We start from the raw sequence: 19,263 nt of genomic DNA, 5'->3' as shown, positions 1-19,263 counted from the left end.
ATCATTTTAAAAGAGAGGCGGACGATATCAAAAGGGTCTTCACACTCACAAGTCGAAAACAACAGCATACAAAGCACCACATAGAAAACTAAAGACTGAGCAACACGAACGTCACCAAAGACAGGGTGATATCAGGTGCTCCGGAAGGGTATACAGATCCTGCTCCACATGTGGCACCCGTTGTATTGCTAATGTAAGTACAAACTCGTTGATAAGTCTATTTCGGGGATGTCACATTCGAAGAAAAAGAGGACTTGTTAAATAAATAAAAGGAGGTGTAGGGTATCTGTAAACAAGACAAATATAATTCAACGTATTCAAGAATATACTAGTTAAATTACTCACTTAAACTGTATTTGTATTAATTGACACAATAGAATAAACGTTGATTTTTGATATTTTTTGTTACATCTACTATATAAAGACGTATGCAGTAATCAATTCATATTCGTACAGTTCATTACACTGTACCTATTTCACATGATCCATATACTTGTTTCGAACACTGTTATTTGTAACTCAACAACTGTTAAAAAAGTCCCATCACACATAAAACTGATAATATATACCACATGCAAGACGCGAGTTAAGTCTAAATAAAATTTATCAGTTGCACTCTAATTAAAACAGTTGGGCGATAAATTCAAATGTGAAATTGAAAAGCATTGATTAAAAATTTCCAAATTGTTTTGCCTAATACGGCTAGGCATCTATGTTTGGTGGTATATCTATTTGCACACTAACATGACTATGTATGGAGATGCCTTATGGTGTGGAAGTTTAGTATGAGTATGATACCTTACGGTGTGAAGGTTTAGTCTGATGCCTTATGGTGTGGAAGTTTAGTATGAGTATGATACCTTACGGTGTGAAGGTTTAGTTTTGATGTCTTATGGTGTGAAGGTTAAGTCTGACACCTTATGGAGTGAATGTTTAGTCTTGATACTTTAATGTGTGAAGGTTTAGTCTGATGCCTTATGGTGTGAAGGTTCAGTCTGATGCCTTATGAAGTGAAGGTTTAGTCTGATGCCTTATGGTGTGAAGGTTTAGTCTTGGTGCCTTATGGTGTGAAGGTTTAGTCTGATGCATTATGGTATTAAGGTTTAGTCTTGATACTTATGGTGTGAAGGTTTAGTCTGATGCCTTATAGTGTGAAGGTTTAGTCTGAAGCCTTATGGTGTGAAGTTTTAGTTCTGATATATATCTGAGAGAATATGTAAACACTCATCAATACTACCAGACTTATATCTTTGTGCGCCAGGCGCTCGTTTCCTATACACAAGACTCACTAATTGCCTTCGATTCTAATCAGTAAGAAGCTGGAGAGCATTAAAAGTAAATGTTCTTCTTTGATGATCTAGATTCTAAAATATTTAGATCCCACCAAGTTTGACCAGCTGCTTAACCTTGATTCAGTGATTGAAACACAATCAGGTTAAACTTGACATACCTTTCACTACCTTAATCTCGGACATTATTTTCAAACAGTAATCAGTCTTTAGAGTGGGTGTTTACTGTGTTAATCTAAAAATAATGTCCAACATACATCGATCTGAATCTGAATCTATTCATTCATATATGATTTGATTTAAATAGTACAAGACGATATGTAAATATTCATACAAAATATCGACTATTTGTTGATATAGTCCGGAAAGTCGATAATGACGATAAAGTTATTGATTATTGATCAGATTCATTGCTATCAATATAATCGATATCATAATAAGTGTCCTCGTTGTATTCATCAGAAGGTACTGTATTATAGACATTGGATGAGGTTTGTTCTTCCAAACAGCCGCCAGGTTGCTCCACTATAAGTGTAGACATTCTGTCATAGTCTTTATTTAGTGCACGATCTTTAGAAAAATGATTTATGGAATGATAACCGTCCACGATCATCTTGTCTTCATTGGAAACCATGACATGATATTTACTCGACGTTAAAGATTCTTTTATTTCGTGGTGTCGTGTATGATCTATATGATTATATCGATCCTCGTTATCTATACAATCGATTGGTTCAGAGTACGCAATATCTGTCATTTCATAGCCACTAGAAACTTCATGTTCGGTTGTAGTAGTTGTAGTTGGAAAATCACCCGACGACTCATAATAGGATATTTCCCTTGGCAAATTATTTAGTCCGTTCATATTCTGTGCTTTCTTATGAAACCATCTAAAATGATACAAGATACAACTGTTCATGAAAGTTAATTCGTATTTCAAATCATTCAAGTGTAATAAATGATGAATTGTTAAAAACTCAATATCCGATGAAATAAAGTTACATATGAATGTTTTAATATAAAGTTACATATGAATGACATTGTAAATGAATGTCACACACCCAATCTTAGAGTTTACTATGTCAAAATATTAGACATGGTTACCTGTAAGTGAACCCACCAGTGACTGCAGCGACAACAACAACTAAACAAGGTACTGACACAACAACAGCTAATACCCCTACAATATATGAATTTACAATATAATTGAATATAAACATATCCATGGTACGTCAAAAACTATGATATTCAAAGACGAACAAATACGAACAATATTTAACACATGAGCGATCACCCGAGCCTTGTATCGCATTGGCAGTGGCGTAGCTTGCCTTCTGTTATTACTGAGGCAGGGGGTTTGGGTGGCGCAGCCCCCCAGAAGCTATCGAGGTTTTTACAATTTGAAAAAGAAAAATCTATTCAAAATAATAGCTGTTGTTTAATTTATTCCATCATAATAATGTTAATATGCTTTAAACTAAGTTAAACTACCAGTTGATTTCTGGTACGTGCATCATTTTAAATATTCAGATGAATACATAAATCTCCTCAAAAGCATTTATCACCTTTTCAAATCGAATCCTTTCAGTGAACTTCCCAGATTTAAAATTCTTTAGAAATAAAGGTGATGGATATGTCAATTTCAAAATTGTCCTGACTGAGTCTATATAAAGTATAACGTTGTGTATGATTTAAACCGATACTATCTACTCGACGGTCAACTCAAAGTTATAAAAATAACAAAACACGTAAAGATATCACATAAAACAACCACTGACAAGTTTCCCGAATTGCAGTAACTGAAAGCCAGCTCAAATGCCTAATCTGCCGATATATTTCCAAGCCGTCGTACACTCTAATATAGGTGGCTGTACCTCACTGTGACATAAGATTTAACGTCATATCAGAAGGAAAACAAGACCTTGTTCGATGGTCAGAAGAAACTTGTACAGAATTTTCAATGCAGAAAAACAAACGCAATGATTAAGGTCGATTCAAAATAATGTTTGTGATGATCATTTACTCGCTTGGTCGTGAGTCACGAATCAACGAATAGATAATCATCACAAAACGACGGAAGGATTGAACAGCAGAATTTCTTGATAAACTAGGAAATAAACCGTGGCACATATGCTACATGTAAAGTGCACCACGGCACTTTTATTGGTTGTGTTTCGTCCTGATATTTCTTGGAAGGTCTTCAAATTCTTAAATGATTTTTAACTTTTTCTCATTGTGAAAATGACAACCGGCGAAGTTATAACATTTACGTTAATAATATTCTGAAGTCGTCATGAAAAATGAAAACAGTATATTTGGTTGAAATTTTTGACATTATTAAATATTTCTCTGGAATTAGTGACTCCTTTGAATATTTTAAATTCCCTGCTAGTGAAAAACTATAGATTTAAAATAGCGAGAATAAAACTTGAGAACCGCAACATATAAATTACTTTCTGTGCATGTTGATTGATGTATATTTTATTTTGATTGATACCAAAGTCAATGAAACTCTGTGTATTTGAAGTACTACACGTAGGAGAAAATGTCAACACACAACGATGTTTCAATTTTAGACGTTACCGGTTATATATGAGGGTTTGAATGGGGGTCTTCAAATATTTATTTTTAATTCATTTCGCCCATAATTTGATTTTCCTTTCTTTTATATTTTAGCACCATTTTAAATCTCTTAGACTACTCTTTAAAATTAATTTCAGGGCATTTTTCTGTTTTTTATAAACCACATATACTAGAAATTATTCTCACACAAACTTAAATAATTTACCTGATTCAATGGTCAAGTGATTCGATCGGGGAAGACTCGTGAGTTGGATTATCATCTATTCTACTGATTTTCCTTGCAATGGGGTAGGATTAGATAAATCTGTCGACTTCAATTGTGTCGATTTTTTTTACTCCGACATATTCAGACTACAGAAAACTACCGCAAAGGGATTTCCAACTAGGGAAGGGAAATGTTACCATAAGTCTTGAATTCGCAAAGGGTATGAATCAATAACGGCAACAAGACGATACAGTCGGTAAATTAGCGTTTAGTAGTGAGTCTGTTGCAATAGGTGGAAAATCGTTTAAAAGATTATTTAAAGGATTTTTTTTTACCGAGGCAATTGCCTCGGTTAATTGCCTCGGTTGCCTCAACGTAAGCTACGCCCAATTTGGTTACATGTCACTGTTGATCGTTGATCGTTGCAAGTTGATATCATATAGTTTAATTATATATACTAATTATTTGGCATTTTTCATTTTATATTCTTTGAGCTAGCACGTTTAAACACGACTCGGGAAGTCGGCCTAATTCTTTATGCAGTGTTTATTATATCACATCAAGATGTTGTCGTAAGGAATAGTAAATTCACGTTTTCCAACATAGAAGGGAAGGTACATTGCTGTACGTCACCATTATAGTGCACCAAATTGTTTGATTCTGTTAAATACTTAATCTTCTTTATGCATACCATCCGATACAGGTTGACGTGATGGTCCATCTTTACCTCCAGTTGGAGTGGCAAATCTATTTGTTCCGTTTTGTGTAGTACCTGGTAGCTGAGGCGAAATATTAAGATAGTATAATGCAGGTAACAGTTGGTCACATGACCTAAGTAAAATGTCAAGATGTCCATTCGGTTTTACTCGTGCAGCAAGGCAGTAGTTCTCAGTTCCGGGTACAAAGTCTATAATAGTTTAACATGTATTATTACAACAAACAGAGACTTATTATACTAACGAACACGAATTCTGCATTTTTCTATAATCTTTTGTTTGGCTTATATGTTAAGATAGAATAATAAAGAATAATCAAATTATTGCTGCATCTATTTGAAAAATAAATCAAAATGTATTGAAAATTAATAATTTTGGATTAAAAACAACAGGATTAATATGTGTGATTATCATGGATTAAAATTACTATTCGTGAATTATTTTACGCTTTTTCCTGTATATACTAGTATAAATATAAAACATGAGTGGATGGCCATATTCTCTTTATAAACAGCATCGACTTGCAAATGTATGATATGGTTGTGCTGACAAGTCTACAAATGTAAAATATTACAAGCCTTTTAAATTAAAAACTTCTTGTTCTAACCAGATATGAGTGACTGTCCTTCACATGAAGTTACTGACCTTTGGATAAATAGTACTGAACTTTTCTAATTTGCGCTAACCAGTATGATCCTGGTTGTTGTGTACCTCTCGATGAATTAGCTATGCGATTTGGCGATGACATTTCAGCATTGATGGTTTGGCAGAGTTGTGAGGCACCATTCCATGTGGTTTTTACAAGATATATTGTAAAAGTGTCCTGTGGTTTAAAAAAAAATGATAGCTTCACTAATGAAATTGCAATAAACACACGCACACATAAATATACATATATAATACAATAACATTTTAATTGGGAACTTGCCGCACCCATAGTACCGCATTTTCATTAAATATGATTTCAAAGATATTTTTTAAAGTTGTTTTGAAATTGCAAGCTAAATAAAATATTATTTGCAAGTAATTTATTTAACCGATTGTTTTAATTGTACCATGCTTATGGTGCTTCTTTAGAGCATTATATCTGCAGTGAGATGAAATATCATCATAGAGCTATAACAGTCCTTTAGATAGATGATAACATCATTTTTTTGGGAGAAACTCTTGATAAGGTAAAGTTTAAGTTTTTGATATTGTTAACAATTTTTAGATAACATTTTTAAAATGTTCACTGCTTAAACATTCATATAAATTAAGAATTACCGTTTTGAAACAATGAGGATTAAGATATGTACCACATGGAGCGGGTTCGAAATAAACGGAAGGAATTGAAAATTTGTTAATTGTCATAACCAGACAGTCTCCGATCCCATTATTTATAGAACGTGCAGCAGGACCTAAAACGATAAAAATGTTTGAAATTATATTTTGATACATATTGATTTCCAATATCTTGTGTGATGGTAATGCGTGTTTACTTCAAATCACCGAAAGTATAACCGGTCTAGTGGTCAGTGCTTTTATGCTGGCATAATAACTGCACTATTTTGATGTTTACCAATTTTTTTTTAATTTATCCAAAAGATTAAAATTTGGTTATATTCTAAAGTTATCCTACTGATGCAACTAGCACTGGTGAACATGTGTTGGTTAATGAGTACTAATCCCGCCTTTTTCGTTTATTTCTTTTGATTAATTTTGATTGAAGATAATTGATTTCAAGCATCACTAACGATATATAAATATTTCGAAAATTACATATTAGGCAAGTGATATATTTCAAAAAGACTTTTAGTTAACGACTTTATTCGCCCATACAAAATACGGCTTTATCATATACCATTTACAAGCTTATTAACTGTACATTCTGTTTTGAACGGCCGTCAAAAAGTCGAATGGTGCAATTGCCGATGAATCACCGTCAAAGGTCAAGAATGAAAATTTCGAAAATTTGTAAGAACTAAACAAAATGACATTTTCTGATTCTTGTATGACAAAATATCTAAAAATTGCATATCAACCTTTTAATAAAGAAGAAAGTAATTCAAAATTAAAGGCAAATTAAGAGGGCAATTATTTATGTTTGGAAGAAACACGAGGTCATCCTTTGCATTATATCAACGAACCAGAAATAATGTTACTGTTGTTTTTTGGTTTAAAAAGTGAAGGACATATTAAGTAGCTTTATCTTGCGTCCCCCCACCCCACCACCCCTAGAAAAAAAGACATCGCAGATACCAAGTGGACATTTGAAAGTCGAAGATTAAATTACAACGTCATGGGAAAAATAAAAACGAAAAACGAAAAAAATCAAAAAAAAAAAATCCACAAAACACTACTCGAAAAGTACACCTGGGCAACACGGACCCCACCAAAACCTGGGCAACACGGACCCAACCAAAACCTGGGCAACACGGACCCCACCAAAACCTGGGCAACACGGACCCCATCAAAACCTGGGCAACACGGACCCAACCAAAACCTGGGCAACACGGACCCCACCAAAACCTAGGCAATGCGGACCCCACCCAAAACCTGGGCAACACGGACCCAACCAAAACCTGGGCAACACGGACCCACCAAAACCTGGGCAACACGGACCCCATCAAAACCTGGGCAACACGGACCCCACCAAAACCTGGGCAACACGGACCCCACCAAAACCTAGGCAATGCGGACCCCACCCAAAACCTGGGCAACACGGACCCCACCAAAACCTTGGCAACACGGACCCCATCAAAACCTGGGCAACACGGACCCAACCAAAACCTGGGCAACACGGATCCCATCAAAACCCTTGGGCAATACGGACCCAACCAAAACCTGGCAGTGTTCTCATGTGGTCGGGAAAGGTTAGCACATCGTATTCTGCTCCACATGCGACACCCGTCGGGTTACTACTACAAAATACGTTGTGATTAGACATTACCCAATAGGGTAATGTTAAGTGACTCTTATCTAACCCTAAGACATCACCAAATTCGTAAACCATCGGTCATGTAAATTTCTGAACCTGAAACCGAATCTTGAATTTGAAATTGAATTGAAATGCATTTTTTCATGACAAAGGATAGACAATATAAAAATAAGAGATGTGGTGTTATTGCCAATGAGACAACTATCCACCAAAGTTCAATTGAAGTGGATGTAAACAATTATAGGCAACCGTATGGCCTTCAACAATAAGAAAAACCTATACCGTATTGTCGGCTATAAAAGGCCCCGACATGAAAAATATGAAACAATTCAATTGAGAAAACTAACAGCCTAATTTATAACAAAACAATTTACGAAAAACAAATATGACAGACATGAACCAACGACAACCACTGAACTACAGGCTCCTGACTTGGGACAGGCACATACAGAATGTGGCGGGTTTAAACATGTTTGTGAGCGCTCAACCCTCCCCGAACCTGGGACAGTGGTGTAACAGCACAAAACAAGAATTAACTATAAAAATCAGTTGAAAAAGGCTGAACTCATCAGATCGATACAAAGAAAAACATCAGACAAAATCACAGACCAGACGTGGCAGGGTATATATATCCATCCCTCATTCCTATATGTACATATGTGTAATATTTGGTATAGTTATAATTTACTGATAACAAAATCAATGTTTTAATTATACCAATAAAAAACAATATTCAAAGATTTACAGTGTTGAATAGGTAACCTTTTAGAATAAGTTTAATTAAAGGATTGCTAAGTTTACCCGGATCGTATCTAAATTTCCGGGCTCGGTTAACAATATCAAAATTTAGGATGTGCTATTCCGTTTGAAATTAGTTTTCTACAGGTACAGCTAAACTTACAAACCAAATCTTTGTATCTATGGAAGAATTTAGTATAGGTTTTAAGTAATTTGTGGTAACGAAATCCCTGACTTAATAATTTACTAGTAATACATAGATTACGCTCATTGAAATCCAAAACGTAACTACAGACACGAGCATAGCGAACGCGTTGGGATATATAAACACCTTAAGACGGTGATAAAGAAACATAACCGTCCAAAAAAGGAAAATTAACAATAGGGAAAGAAAAATCATCCCTTCTGTCGTAAATTTTTCAGCAGTATATTTAGAGAATTCTTGATCATTTAATAAAAAAATATCATCAAGATGACGGTATGTGTTGTTGAATTGATCAATTAAATGGAATTTAGACGGTTCTTTACTAAGTTTGGCCATAAACTGTGATTCATAGCAGTATAGGAACAAGTCTGCTATTAAAGGGGCACAATTGGTACCCATAGGAATACCTAAAACCTGTCAATAAACTTTATTGCCGAAACGTACATAAATGTTGTCAAGAAGAAAATTTAGGGCTTTAATCATCACACCTCCAGTAAGTATATTTTTACTTTTCTCATTTGAGAAAAAGGCTTTATATGAGTTGCAGCAAATAAATTTGAATTCAGATTTATCAAACCATTTAATTAGATAGGAAATATTTTGTTTGATAAGAATTGTGTGGAAGTGTAGTATAAAGAGTGGAAAAGTCAAAACTGTCAACCGAATCAAAAGGACCATCAACAGCACGTAATTTATCTAAAACATCCAAAGAATTTTTTACACTTCAAAAATGGACAATTCCACTATTTTCATGTTTTATTACAAAAATTAATGATAATTTCTTTGATAGTAGTTAAGAAATTCGTTAAAAACACCGCCGAAATATTAGTAGTAGAACACTTACTAGAGGCCGAGATGAAGTGATATTTTACTTTTTTTTGTGAAGTTTAGGTAAACAATACATGATGGGGACCTTCAAATGTTCAGAGGAGGCCTTAAGCTAAGATGTGGTAGTGACATGATTATTTACTATATGACTTTCTGTGAAGCGTACGGCCTTGAATGTAGTTGAATGTATAATTTCATTCTTAACTCAACGCTTTGCGAGTACTTGAATTTTGTTTTTAGTCCTGGAAATGGGCGTATTACTTACTCTTTTATTTATTTCTAAATTATTTTCGAAATGTGATATGCGAGTATCAACAATAGGAACCAAGTGACTTTTTGTCAGATTTCTCCCGTTTACACCATTTTTACAATGGATGAAAGATCATCTTTAATAACCTGACGACACTCTTCCCAAATTATTTTCGACGGTGGACGATATTTTCGTCCTTTTTTCGGAAAGTTTATAACCTCTCGGTCTTAAACGATGTTGAGGTCCCCTGTAATTACATGGCCATAGGGATCATATCTAAACTTCGATGTTTCACAATCTCAGGTTGAAGGAGCATTATTTTCTATACTGACGTCTGATGTAACTGAAGTATAATTAAAAATCAAACTTCTACTGGTTTTTTTGTACGAATAAGAAATTATAGGGGGCGCAATGTTATCAAAATATGGAGGTATAAAGTTTTGAACGGTAGAGTCATGAAAAATACAAGACAAATTAATAAAATCAATACCTCTATTAATGTATTTTATTTTTCGAAAATACTTTTTATGATCTTCAGGTTTTTCAATTTGAGGGAACAGTCTATGGTGACATAAAGCTGTAATAATCCGTGTACACTCATATTTTGGACTGAAAAACGATATTGTATCTCACTCGTTATAAATATTATGTAATTTACTAATTGGCATTTGACCCAGTTTGCATAATAATTGATGTCTACTATTGTTTTTAGATATAGATAAAAAAAATCATCAAGTGTAAAATCAGAACGATGTTTATTTCGTTGATTGCGGTTAATGAAACAAATTTTGTTGAACAGATTTTCATAACTGTGCAGGATGACCATCGACCACCAAAGTAAGGAATATTGGATGTTCTTAAAAGGCAAAATCACATGCAGTGGCAATAGGGTTTATCAGATAATGAGACAACAGTGTCCTGCAAATACTTTACGGCCTCACAGACATAACTTGTGAATCTTCTGTACTAGTAAATGGAAACAGTTTACTGATTAAGTCAGTATAGTCAAAATCACACTTAGTTAATGGTACATACTTATTTGAGACATTTGGTTCTGTTTGCTGAATTCATATATGGTATCATTTTATTGCTAAGTTTATCTTATCTAAATGAAATACATTTTAGTAGTTTATTCTAAGCTAACTTTCTGTATGGTTGTATGAACAAAAAAGACGAACAAAAATGAGTTTTAATTTCGCTTTTTTCCCTTAATATAATTTAATATCAATACATTAACATAAATGTACTTACTTCTTGAATACAAAGCGTATTGATATACTCCAGCTTGATCGGAAACACAGAATGCATTTTCGTCACCATTACAGAAACTTCTGGTAGCTGCACCAGTGACATCAGAGTTTGCCAATGACATTGTACTTAAACAAACACATTTACTTTGCTACAACATTGATAATTCAATTCACATAAACCAACTGGATAGCCATATACTGTATAATAGATAATTATAATAATTGTACTAGGTGACTAAATTTTCCTAGTTTCATTGTCTGGTATTTTTGAGTTACTGTATGACGAAATAGATAGAAGATATTTTTAAATGGATATCTTTTAATGATTTGCATTGTTTTGGGAAAATTTTCCACAAATTTCTATAAAAAAAGTCTATATAGGTCAAGTTTGGGGTGATACCCTCAATTGTTAATTCTAAATACCACATTTAAAAAAAGATATAAACCACAGGTGTCATTCGGTATAACGAGAAAAATTATCGTGAAAGAATACTTAACGGTGGTCAAGTATTGCGATTGGATCGTGAAAGCTCTGGTATAGGATCGTTAATGAAATCTTATCGAGAAGACATTTGCAAGGTCAATTACTAATCTAATTTAATGAATTATACGGAAAATTTACAAAAGAATAAAACTGTCTGTCAAAATGATTCAACATTATAATCAGTATCTGAGAAATATCAAGGTTTAAAAGTACACCGTTTTTACAAAACTACAAAAGGCAGATTGCTCCTCGACATTTCAATGACATTGAATATGTAAACAAACAAGATTTTTTTTATAATTCCAATGACTAAACAACTTTTCGTTTTAAAATGGCATTCCATTTTAATTATTCAAATGGTTCTTAAAGTTAATTTGTGTCAGCATAATCAGAAATTTTGCAAAAAATAAAATATTTACAGAAAATTGATTTTTTGGATCTCGAAAGATCGCGTAACGCTTTTTGAAGATCGTGAAAAGGATCGTGAAAGATCTGATGCTACGAAAACGTTCAAATAATTATTTATATTTTCATTGGTATAGTAAATACTGGATTTGCATGACTCATTCCGGTTCTCTTTTGTTGGATAATAGGGCTATAATCGTTCAATGCCATTGGATCTGATTATCTTAATATGTATAATACCACACCGAGCGGTACCTTATAGCAATAACACTCTATTTGTCCGTTCTTCATAAGTTTTGATTTCTTATACTAAAGATTGAGAATAGAAATTAATCGGCTTAATAACAGTTTAAGTTGGGCATCATGCACAATCGAGGTACGTTGATTGATAATTTCCCTACTAAGTTGAATACAATAAGGTATAGCTATCGTGAACAGACTGATCAAACAATCAAATAAAATAACGTTATCTTGGTACCTTTTTAGTTTATGTCAGCGCAGCCACGAAATACTATGTACGCATCAAAGACATTCTATATGAGAAAGTAACAACCCTTACAAACACACACACACAAAAACCAATGCGTACAAATGCATATATTTTCATGGCGGATGCATAAAGCATTATAGATACATATATACTTTTACTTTACGACAATTTACGCTCCTGAAGATCCTTTTATCTTGTATATTTACTTATCTAGACTCGTTTTTAGTTAATTTTTTTTGTTAACTTTTAAGAAAAAGTGTTGAAACTAAAAAAAGAAAAATGAAAGAAAAATGAAAGCATTAATGTTCGTACTTACACAATAATTACACGCTTCAACTAGTTGCAAGTATATCAATTGGTAAAATAAATATTGTTTTATGAATATTAAGCCTGGTCCGGCGCGGGACGTTTGCGTGGTTTAAAAATAAAGTTTTGGTCTTCACAAATTTAAACAAGCTTAGATAATCTATGATGGTACAGTTCTTCGGACTATTTATGCAACAGAATGGACACAGAGGAATACAGTTTCCAATTTTAAATCCACTAATTAAAAAGCTAATTGAATTCACTCAAAATTTAAATGTTCCATCCGTAAAAGGTTCGTTTTCTCTATCGTTTACCTAGAAACGTTTACTATATTTTTTTATAATATGTCTTGTTTACCCGAATATTTTTTTCTGATTTTGTCGTTTGTTCGGAAGAACTTTCAAAGAAAACATGTACATCTTTCCATGACTTTGGTAAATTTTCTAAGATTACAGGTAAACTGTTATAGGTAAAAAGCGCAAATGTCTTGTCAGTTTTTGTACAGGTGTATCAAAGGTTAAAGCGCAAATGTCATTCAGTGGTACAGGTAAAAAAGCGTAAATGTCCTGCGCCCGTCTGGTCACGCCTTGTCTTTCACGATCAAGAAAATGCCTTGCCCGATCTTTCACGATCAATTTTGATGAAAAATCAACAAACTTCAATGTTTTCAAATACAAAATAAACGATTTCAAGGAAAAAAAACCTTTTATTTTACTGTACTATCTGACACACCAAAGATTCAGTTTCAAATATATCATTATATATTGGCATGTGACCATTATAGGTACAAAACGTGTGTTTTTATAATGAATCTCATATACTTGTGTTGCGCCTTTTGTATTTTCTCATAAAGTACTGCATATTTTCTTTATCTTATTGCACAGTTAATGAGAAAGTTGTCTCATTTTGACAGACACAATTTTTTTTTCGAATTTGTTCCGCGTTTTGAAAATACAGCAGATTTTTCACAGATTTTGAAGTAGAAATACAAATAATTGCATTCACGATCCGATACCAGATCTTTCACGATCCGATCGCAATGCTTGACCACCGTTAGGTATTCTTTCACGATAATTTTTCTCGATATACCGAATGACAGCCGTGTAAACGGGGTAATTAAACACAAAAGTCCGTGAAATACAACACAACACAATGAATAAAAGAAAAGAAAAACACGGCAAGACAAAAACAAGTACACAGAAGCCTGATGAACATCGGTACGTATATATATGTAGGACTCTAAAGTGCGATGGTACTCTAAAGTGCGATGGTCACGCTAAAGTACGATGGTCTACGCTAAAGTGCGATGGTGTCAGACGCTAAAGTGCGATGGTTGTTTTTTTTTTAAGTGCGATCAGATATCACGCTAAAGTGCGATGGTATGACACGCTAAAGTCCGATGGTGAAACGGGAATGTGGTTCAGGCAATGGTTTTCGTTTGTTGCTGAGTTCCTATTACATTTTCGTTTATTGTTTTATTTATATATCAAGCTGTAGTCTTTCTCTTTTGAATTGTTTTACACTGGTCATTTTATAACCCTATATAGCTTGTTATGCGGCATGGGCCAAGGCTTTACGTTGACGGCCGTATGATTATTAGTTGCGTACATGAACGACATTTGGGGTTGGATTGATAGTTTATACTACATCTTCTTATTTTTATTTAAAGTACGATAGTTGTCCAAAAAGTGTAATGGTTAAACTGCAGTATAGTTAGTATATCCGGAATTTAGTAGAAGTCGTTTTTTAATAAAAATAATATGTTGTGTAAGACAATGCTCCGCGTTAAAGTTCATACCTAAAGTTGCATACATCAATGACATTAGGTCGTGAATAGAGAGTTGTCGTATTGGCAGTCATATTTTATAATGATACTACACATCTGTTCGTCAGGTTGCTGTCTAGTTGAAGTATATTCATTATTTAACAGAAATAACAAACCATATTGTAATTTTTTTTTATAGAATTATTCAATTAGAAAGTAACTGTTTTGGTTAAAGCTCTTTTTACAATTTTACAAATTAAGTTAACCTCTTCCAGCAACGACCAAAATAGTTCCAGATTGTGATCATTTGTTTCTCTCTTCTTTCTTTTCTTGTGTAATAAAAATCCTTAATCTGGACAAACAATCTCGTCATAATGCTGTCGAACGTTGCTAACGTCGATACTTTTGCGGAAAAACGCACTTTAGCGTGTTCAAATGATTAGCACAGACCATCGCACTTTAGCGTATCAAACCATCGCACTTTAGCGTAGGCCATCGCACTTTAGCGTGACCATCGCGTTTTAGCGTCCCCATCGCACTTTAGAGTCCTACATATATATATGTATATTCTCGAGTGTACCCAAAAGGAACGCTTTGAAATGAAAATGCAGACAGCTTTAGCATTCATTTCTCCTGTCTTTATTTTCAAAATCGTTCAAGATATTGTTGATGTTAACTTTAACTTTACTACGATGAGAACGTATTTCTAAAAGTGCTTTCAATGCTCATTTTGCATATTAATTGCAGTTCAGAAGGCATAACCCCCCCCTAAAATTTAAAATTAAAAATAAAAACATATTCGATGAAATCTGATTTTCAAACTGGTCCTACTTATTGTTTATATATACCGTTGACATAAATCTATTTTACTCCGATGATCATTAGAAAATAAAAGGATATGGAGTAAATGTACATAGGACAAAATCGCACACAATACATAGAAAAAATAAAAAAATATCAATGAACAGGGCTTTTATTCCTGTTCTTCATCTCGACAGTTGATGTAGGGTCTTCAACAAAGAACGAATCATTCATACCCTACAACAAGGTCAAGACGACCCCTAGCGTCGACATAAGCGGTACTATTGATAAAAATAAACCACAGTTCACCTTCTTGCTCCCCACCCGCCTATTGTAGGTTTGCGAGTGGTTACAATTTTAGTTTTCCCATATCAATGACATTTCAAATGGCCATAACTGACATCAAAATATTCGATGAACTCTTATTTTCAAACTGGTCCGAATGACTGCTGAAGTAAATCTTTGACATACATTTTATTTATATACATGTATGACGAGAAATGAAGGCGAAAGAGCGCTTACAATGTCATATTCCATGTTATTTATATTTCCATAATTGCATTTAGTTCCGCTGTAATGAATGTCATACATTATAACGATTCTATCAAATTATCCACTGCAAAGAATGAATTCATTAAAACAAATGTTCAAATTTGAAATTATAAGTTCCACCAAAAACAGTCCGAATTTCAACTTAATGATGGAAAGGAATAACAAAATTCCCAATAGAAAAGTCATCAGAAATCGTTGGTTTTTCATTATGACTGATGTTGTGCATATCTGGTTCATGTTACAGGAAAATCGTAACCAGGATAAATATATTCTGTTGCAGATTGGATTTTTATAACTAATTTAAAAATATGTGTGAAAGCTGTTGAAACAAGGTCAACATTAAATACGTTATTTGCAAAATTGAAAAAAAGGAATGTGTAATGAAGACAGTTAGGCAGAAAGCGACCACTGAATAAACGAGCATTATAAATTTCAAAATAAGTAATTACAGCGAAATCAAGTCTTACTTCACACGGGTCCTAACTATTGAAATACATTGTTACATTTTTATAATCCGAGGATGATCGGGGTATAGAAATATGGTCATCTGTATTAATTTTGTCCATGCAATAAAACTCCTTCTTATGAGGAAAGTGTTCCTTTGTGTGGAATGTATAAATACAATGACATGTCCGATCGGATTGGGACTTTGAATTGAACCCCATGTTACGAAACTGTTATGAACATTCACGGAAAGTCAAATTTATTTATTATCATCAGTAGCATTTCTAATTTTACACTGACCTCAACCGAAACTACTGTATATTGATCCATAGCGAATTTGAAAGATAACGAATTCCTTACAACCGTAGAACACTTACCTGCAGACCAATATCTGACGATGTAGGACATGAATTAACACACTGTAACAGTTGTGTACTAGCGTTTACAGCCACCTCTTTTTGGATTTTTGACGGATTAATAACGAAACAACCTAAAAAATGTTTTCAATTAAAAATAAATATTAAAAACACACAAATAAACAAGTATATTCTTCTCAACTCACACACTTCTAATTTCATAATAATCAAGTTTTGTGAATTCTGAGAAGACAACAAAAGTTTAATATGCAAAATACTATCTATCCAATCGCAGAATCCTATATTTATCAAAATTGTTGACTTTCAATAAAAGAAATTAAATCCTTAAAATTACAATGTTAATGTCTTCCTTACCTAAAAATTCCATCCACGGCTGGTATGCAGCTTTTGCGTCTATCCATCCATATGTGGATCCTTGAACAACACTACCGTTTGTTTCCAATGTTAATTGAATATTAGATATATCTTCATTGATTCCGTCTCCAATAAGACGGTGACTTGACCTTGCTCCATCCCAGCTGTAGAGAGTACTAGATAAATTGGCATCGTATCCTGCAATTACATGAACACACATATATTTAGAACAAGAAGATGATGAATGAGAAAGACAGATCTAAAGTAATCAAGTAAGATTGCTGTAACCTAAAATATCAACACTAAAAACCACCAAATGGCATCCTACATCTGAATCTAATTCTTATTTTTTCTTTTCCAAAAGCTGGATTCAAAATTAAGTTTTAAACGTAAATACTCCTTAACTCCTTGTAAGAGTTCGATTAAACTTTTAGAATATCTTAAGTATTGAATGACATTGTTCGCCTATTATTTTACTCATTAACCTGATGATTTTTTTTCACTTTCCAGAAGCAAAATGTCGACTTTTTAACATTATAAGGGGTTATGATCTATTTATCCGCACCTCGAGTTCCACATACTTAATTTTAAAGAAACTTCTCAAGGAATCTCAACTTCAAGTCACTGATAGCACTGTGTACTTTTTCTTTACTTTGACATTTGAATGAGTTTGGAGAGGGTTCCATAACAATACTAGAATTTATCGTTAATACAGTGATGTTTCACATTTATTTTTATTTCTGACTATACGGTATGGGTTTTTCTCATTATTAAAGATCGTACATCTTCGCTAGACAAGGGTTACGATCCACTTCCCTCCTCTCCACCCTTGGCAGATTAAGCCAACATTTGTGATAACAATGTTGCGCCGTCTATCGGTAGATTAAAGTCACGCCTATTCCGAATACATTATTCTTGACCAATGGTAGCACTTGAACTCTTCAATTTGGAGGTAAAACACGGTAGCGTCTAGATTCTACACACTTGGTAAAGCAGGAAACGAAAATATACGTTGACATTCATGCATTTGTGCAAGAAACATACACAGGAACTTATATTAGTTGATTAAACACATTCAAATTGTCACTAAATATAGTCGTATGTTTAGGGATGTAAAGACTTGTTGCACAATAAGCACGTGGCAATTGTTTACATACACTTTCTACATTTACACGTGATCATGTTATAGGCGCTTTTTGATTGGATGCAGCGAGTTTCGACTGCAACCAATGAAAATCATTACCTTGTGTCTACGAAATTCTATCTCAATCCACAAAGGGTGGAGAGGAGGGAAGTGGATCGTAACCCTTGGCTAGCGAAGATGAAGATCGTACGGTGACCTAAAATTACATTTTTTTGTACTTACATCTTTGTCATTTGAACTCTGTTGGATAGTTGTCACCTTGGCAATCATACCATATCTCCCTACTTTTATAAGCATCTTGTAATGCCCTCTTCCTTATCAATAGACTAGATTCAAGGACAGTTTAACGCATTTTCTCATACCGATCTTAATTTTGGTTAGAAGGATTTTTGTGGTTTAGTTAGCAAAAAACATGGACTTTCAGTAGTTGTCGTTGGTTACTGTCTGTCATATTTGTTTTTCGTTTATTATTTTGTCATAAATCAGGCCGATGATTTTTTTCGTTTGAATTGATTCACATTTTGTCATATCGGAACCTTTTATAGATGACCACGTGCATATTGACAGCGTAGAGTAGACAAATGGCGATTTTCATTTGAACTTCAACTTAACTAATTTTTACCAAACATATTGTTAACGCGACTCTATATGATCCAATTTTCATGCTTTTTATTCGTAAGAAGTATAGTAATATTGACCGATTATTTGTATTAATATAAAATCAGATAAAACGTGTATGCTATCAGGATGTAATAATTTGATTACTAAGAAGCTTGGATTACTAAAAATTGATAGATAATGGAGAGTTTTACTAGCATAATCATTTAAGTAATTCACCATTGGTTTCGAGAACGTGTTATAGTGACAAGAACACTAATTATGAACAAGAAAAAACTATAAACTAGCAATTGAACATCAAATGAAAACCAAACACGCATTTTTTGTTGATAATCGTTAATTCAATGTGATGTTTTATACAGAATGATGGCATTTACTTGACTGCTTAATTCGTTAAAATGTTATAATTATTCAGAATAAGACCAAAACTTACTTTTACCGTTTACAAAACAAATAAATCCAAAGAATATGAAGTAAAATATAAAACATTGCAATAGAGTGTACTCCATTTTGATATGTTATGGATTAATTTGTTACAT

The 19,263-nt window shown here is 33.5% G+C and overlaps 1 protein-coding gene and 1 long non-coding RNA gene across 2 annotated transcripts; both read right to left on the bottom strand.

The window, feature by feature from the left end:
* Positions 1-1,510: 1,510 nt before the first annotated feature.
* Positions 1,511-5,625, bottom strand: LOC127728538 (uncharacterized). Its single transcript, XM_052235985.1, has 4 exons — positions 5,439-5,625; positions 4,769-4,984; positions 2,394-2,469; positions 1,511-2,179 (listed from the first exon to the last, which is right to left on the bottom strand). The coding sequence occupies exons 1-4, from the start codon at positions 5,539-5,541 to the stop codon at positions 1,684-1,686; spliced, it is 891 nt and encodes a 296-aa protein (XP_052091945.1). The 5' UTR covers positions 5,542-5,625; the 3' UTR covers positions 1,511-1,683.
* A 441-nt stretch (positions 5,626-6,066) lies between these two features.
* LOC127728562 (uncharacterized) lies at positions 6,067-16,701 on the bottom strand. Its single transcript, XR_007994182.1, has 3 exons — positions 16,609-16,701; positions 10,986-11,133; positions 6,067-6,193 (listed from the first exon to the last, which is right to left on the bottom strand). It is a non-coding gene; the product is annotated as an uncharacterized LOC127728562 (long non-coding RNA).
* Between the last annotated feature and the right edge of the window lie 2,562 nt (positions 16,702-19,263).

The sequence above is a fragment of the Mytilus californianus genome, unplaced genomic scaffold (genome assembly GCF_021869535.1).
Source record: "Mytilus californianus isolate M0D057914Y unplaced genomic scaffold, xbMytCali1.0.p SCAF_2, whole genome shotgun sequence".
In the NCBI taxonomy this organism is placed as follows: domain Eukaryota; kingdom Metazoa; phylum Mollusca; class Bivalvia; order Mytilida; family Mytilidae; genus Mytilus; species Mytilus californianus.
This window is presented reverse-complemented; position numbering and strand designations above follow the sequence as displayed.